This window comes from Triticum dicoccoides, chromosome 3A (genome assembly GCF_002162155.2).
Source record: "Triticum dicoccoides isolate Atlit2015 ecotype Zavitan chromosome 3A, WEW_v2.0, whole genome shotgun sequence".
Taxonomy (NCBI): Eukaryota; Viridiplantae; Streptophyta; class Magnoliopsida; order Poales; family Poaceae; genus Triticum; species Triticum dicoccoides.
In genome coordinates, this window is record NC_041384.1 from 415,984,080 (window position 1) to 415,989,533 (window position 5,454).

The 5,454-nt window shown below is 44.6% G+C and overlaps 1 protein-coding gene across 1 annotated transcript; it reads left to right on the forward strand.

Moving 5' to 3' along the window:
- Positions 1-304: 304 nt before the first annotated feature.
- LOC119268368 (GDSL esterase/lipase At1g28570-like) lies at positions 305-4,586 on the forward strand. The gene is made up of 5 exons (XM_037549982.1): positions 305-699; positions 1,554-1,763; positions 2,446-2,594; positions 2,673-2,949; positions 4,040-4,586. The coding sequence occupies exons 1-5, from the start codon at positions 426-428 to the stop codon at positions 4,345-4,347; spliced, it is 1,218 nt and encodes a 405-aa protein (XP_037405879.1). The 5' UTR covers positions 305-425; the 3' UTR covers positions 4,348-4,586.
- The last annotated feature ends 868 nt before the right edge of the window (positions 4,587-5,454 follow it).

Here is a 5,454-nt window from a genome sequence, read left to right on the forward strand (position 1 = left end):
CCGCGAGCCGTGTCTTTACCATCGATCGAATAAATGCGTAAAACGACGGCGAGGCACGGCAGGAAACGCCATGAGGCCAAGGGAGGCGGAGAACCCCAACCATGATGGAGGCCAGGCCAGTCAGCGCTTCGGCCGAGCCGCCCAACCACCGCCCGCCACGTAACCACGCCGAAGGGACAGCTGGGCCGGAAGCCCAAAATACAGGGTCGTAAAATAAGTTAGGAACTCGTAAATAAAAATGGAAAAGGGAGCAAGGAGCAAGCAAGTGGAACGGGATCTCCTTTAAAACTGCGACCACGCATCCCCTCCTCGCCTCCTGTCCCCTACGTCAACGGCCAAACTTCCTGCCCCTCCTCCCTCCTCCTGGTACAAATCCATAGCCTTCTCCGGCGACGAATCGGGGGCTGTGCTCCTTCGGGCCGCCCATGGCATTCGCGGCCCAGGCGGCGCGGCTCGCCGCCTCCGCACTCGTCGCCGGCGTCGTGGCGGCGGTGGTGGCGATGCCGGTGCCGGCGGCCGGAGGGGTGTGCTTCGACAGGATATTCAGCTTCGGGGACTCGCTCACGGACACGGGCAACTTCCTGCTCTCCGTACCGGACGACTTCCCGGACCCCGCGCGGAGCCTCCCCTACGGCCAGACCTTCTTCGGCCGCCCCTCCGGCCGCTACTCCGACGGCCGCAACCTCCTCGATTTCTTCGGTAAAAACAAACATACACTCCTAGTGTTTTTTTTTCTTTTACTTGGTTCCGTCGTATCGCTCTATCATTTCATGTTGCCCGCTGCTGGAACTGGACTGGGACCCTCTACTTCATTGCTTCAAAGAGATACTATTGGTTTTTAGGGATTGACGATGCCAAAATTTCCCTAGCTTTTTCATGCGTATATGTGCGGATTTTAATCAACGGCGACAGAGGTGATTAGTTCCTTTGTCACCTTCCTGAACATCCGCTGTGTGGTGGCGGGGAGAATCGTGCCACGCTCTTGATTTCTCTTCAAGCAAGGGATTCATCATCGTTTCTTTTTAGGGGCAGCGGTAAGCGTGCGTGTTCTGCTCACACTATAATACGCCCATTCCCTGCTACTTGCCCGAGGCCAACAGGGACATGTGTGCAACTGCAAAGGTTGCAAATTAAATAACTGGTATTTCTGCAAACTGTATTTCTGGTTGCAGTTTGGAGAGTTTACAAGTAGCATGCCTTCCATTTTTTAGTAATGCGAAAATGAAGTTGTGGGTTGTAAAGAGGTTACAATACCCAAAATTAAATGCAAATAGCAACCTTACACAAGTTGTATCCCCAAAAGTTGCTTACCTGCCCCAGTTCTCCTCAACCACCACACCATCAATGGCACCATCTCCTTCAGAAGATATACAATTGGCCGCTCCAACCACCTGTGTATTGGCACTCACATCTTCACGTGGTCAACCCTTCCATGTTGGACTTTCAGTGCTTTTGTTTTCATTTACCTTTTGGGGGCTCCTTGATGTTTTCGCACCTTACCAACTTTCCTCAATTTGTTTTCTGACATGTGCTGGCCTCCTTGTTATGACCAGCTGAAGCATTCGGGATGCCTTTCGTGCCACCCTACCTTGGCGGTGGTGACTTCCTGAATGGTGCCAATTTTGCGGTTGGCGGTGCGACTGCGCTCAACAACTCGTTCTTCCGAGAGCTTGGTGTGGAGCCTACATGGACACCACACTCCCTTGATGAGCAAATGCAGTGGTTCAAAAGACTGCTTCCGTCCATCGCCTCCACGGAGTCTGGTATATATAAATCTTCTGAGTTTCTGTTATGATTCATCTCTGTGTCCAACCATTACCTGTTTAAAGATTTATGAACGAATAGAAGACAAGCGATCTCAACTTGCGGAGCGATTGAGAAGTCAAACAGTGGTACACATGCTGGAAACCATCCTAGCTGGCCAATCACTGCCCTGAATGTTTAGATTGCTGCAATTAGTCGAAATCTGAAAGGTGCCTGTGTTACAACTGATAGTCCTTACACTGTTTTAGTTAACTTGTGAGAGCGAAATTTCAACCAATAAATGGTGCCACAATTGACTAGTTTGAGCCTTCTGATGAGGTCATGGGTGTTTTAATCAGCATACACCTTGTTACAAAATGCATAGTAACTTTACAAAGTCAACGCATTTGACTGTTAATCAGCATACAGCATGTTACAAAATGTGTAGTAACTTTACATAGTCAACACGTTTTACTATTTTCATGAGTGACTGCAAATTACATGTGTGATAAAGACACATAAAACCTATTGCCAAGTTGATACTGGAATTCCAATTTGCTCCATGTCTGAAATTGCCAAATGAATTCTTGCTTAAATCATGATTATTATTTTCTCTTATTCGGTTTCATAGTGTAACACTGTAATGCCATTTACGAGGAAATTCCAGATTATAAAGTCCACTAAAATTGTACTTCTGTGCAGAACACAGTGTTATCATGTCAAAATCACTTTTCCTTGTTGGAGAGGTCGGTGGGAATGATTACAACCATCTAATGGTCAGGGGGAAATCTCTTGCTGAGCTACGCGAGCTTGTTCCTCAGGTTGTTGGTGCCATAAGCTTAGCTATCACGGTATGTAGATGCATGTGCCTTTTCTGTGAGGTCTTACTGGGAGCCTGTATGTATGTGCACTCACAATTTGTTTCGCAGGAGCTTATAAATCTTGGCGCGAAGAAATTCGTTGTTCCTGGAAATTTCCCGATAGGGTGTGTCCCATTGTATCTCGCAATACTTCCAAGTGAAGAGAAGGATTACTATAATGAAGAAACAGGGTGCATTAAGTGGCTAAACAAATTTACCGAGTACCACAATCGTTTGCTCCAGGAGGAGCTAGAGAAACTTAGGAATCTTCACCCAGATGTATCTGTCATTTATGCTGATTATTACGGTGCTACACTGAACATATACCGTGCCCCACTGCAGTTTGGTGAGTCCTGCCTCTTAAGTAATAATATTGACAAAACATAAAACCAATTGGTGTTAAGGTTATTTGAGATTATGTTGTCAAACAGGGCTTAGTTGACTTACACTGTTACACAAGCCTTCAAAAGTTCATTACCAATACTCAACTACAGTTCATCAACTTTAGTGAAAGCTATTGATAATAGCATTATAGGCAAGATACATTTCATTGGATATGACTGTATGCTAGTTATATTAAATCCATGATTCTTAAATGGCTATAGTGCCTGTATTGGCATTCAGTGATACACAATCTTACTTACTCTGACAAAGCATATTTCTAGCCAAAGGAATCTGTGAACCCACAGTTATAGTCTTTAGATAAACATGTTTTGTAACTCTGTTACCTTAAGCTAAACTGGGGCAGGTGGACAATATATGAAGAAACAACACTAGCTAAATGGTTACTAAGTAGTACTCCCTCCGTTCGGAATTACTTGTCGCAGAAATGGATGTATCTAGATGTATTTTAGTTCTAGATACATTCATTTTCGAGACAAGTAATTCCGAACGGAGGGAGTATATCCTTCTGCGTTGTGTTGTCGACTAGTGAGTCTTGCATACGAATGCATATCTTATGCACGACACAAGAAGAGTCGGTCCTTGTTTTACCTTAGGCAGACAAAAAGGTGCATTTACCTATTTGATGTTCCATCGTTTGTCCTTGGATGATAATTATGATCCTGATGACGAAGCCCATTCTGCATCCCTACAAGCAGAGATCTAAATCAACCCTGTATTGTCCCCCCTACCACAGACTTGCAAATATTATCTTAAGGTGTTTTCTAATCATCTTAATTCTAATACCCGGTAGTTCATTCAAAATCTGAGCCTGAATATGTTCATCATATCCACATAAATCAGTCAAACCAACCTTTTAGCTCCATGTGTCCTGGGAAGCACAGCTGAACATTTGTAGGTATTACAACTTGTAACAAGCTCACTGAAGCTCTTTGCCCCCTCCACTGACACAGCAGATGTTACTCTGTGTCTGTACACCTCTTTGTTGTTCCTTCATAATTGTTTGGACTAATCAAAGAACAATGCTACTGCAGGTTTCACTGTCCCATTGAACTCATGTTGCGGAAGCGATGCCCCACATAACTGTTCTCTGTCAGTACTATGTGGAAACCCTGGATCTTTCGTCTGCCCTGACCCATCGAAGTACGTCTCATGGGACGGTTTACACTTCACCGAAGCGACCTACAAAGTTATCATCCAAGGAGTGCTGGGGTCTTATGCTGTTCCTCCTCTTTCGGAAATTTGTCGGGATGGAGAGTACAAAGTCTCCCAGCTTCATCAATGTACAGACAGCAATCCTACAAACACTGTAACATACGATGCTATGAGCTCTTTTATTTGATAATGTGGGCTCTGCTACACGTAGAATTTCAAGAGGCAATACATAGATAATCACTTCGGGCTCTTCTCAAAGTCGTGAAGAGAAGTGGTGAGCAAACTCCCATCTGTTTTGCTGCTACAAGGAGAAGTTTCTTTTTCTTTCTTGGAGCCAAATGAGAAGTGATTTTGTGAAAATTGCAGCTGATGGTTCCATTTCTCGGCTCCTTTTATATTAGCAACAGGAAATGTCAGAACATAGTACATACTCCCTCTGTCCCAAAATGCTTATCTTGGATTTGTCTAGGTGCTAATGTATCTACACATGTTTTAGTGTTAGATACATATGTATCTAGATAAATCTAAGGCAAGTTTTTTGGGACGGAAGTAATAGTATTATGCACTGCTCAGGTTGTGATGCTATGGATTGAGTACCAAGGGCATTATAACTGAACCATCAAAAGATTACACCTCAAATCTTAACTCCTCAAATATGAGGAGTTAAAAATCCGTGAAACTAGCCAAACCCACAAATTTAACTCAAATCCAAATTGTGCACAAATATCTCATTTCGAACTCAAATTTGAAATTACATTAAGACCATATAATGCATAATTATGCATAGTAGTTCATAACACCCACATCATAATTCATAATTAAACTAGATAAACACTTACTCTGAGCTAAACTAAAGCTCAAATGAGCTAGTTCGATTCGGAATCGAGGTTTGTCATCGTCGTTTTGTTGGATCACGACTCCTTGGCGTTGTGGCTGCCCCACCACAACCCTTCCGCCAGCACCGAGTGAAGTCTTCATTAGACTCCAGCTCCACCTTCAACATGACTCCGTGGTAGATTATCAGTCCACCCATGTGCCTCGTCGACTTCAAGCTTTCATGCATACATCGTCTAAATCAACCCCACGCCATAGTCTTGTCAAAGCCACACAAGCCGTGGTTAGGTCTGGTTGGTGGGCTGAGACGCTCGTGGAGTTGGGCGGTGGCGCATGTGGGTTGAAAAACGCTGGTTAACGGGCCCGGGATTGTGTAACAAGTGGTATCAGAGCCGAGGTGCTGAAATAAATCTCGGTCGACTCACAAGTGGCCGGTCATGGTTGGTGGCCTAGAATGGTG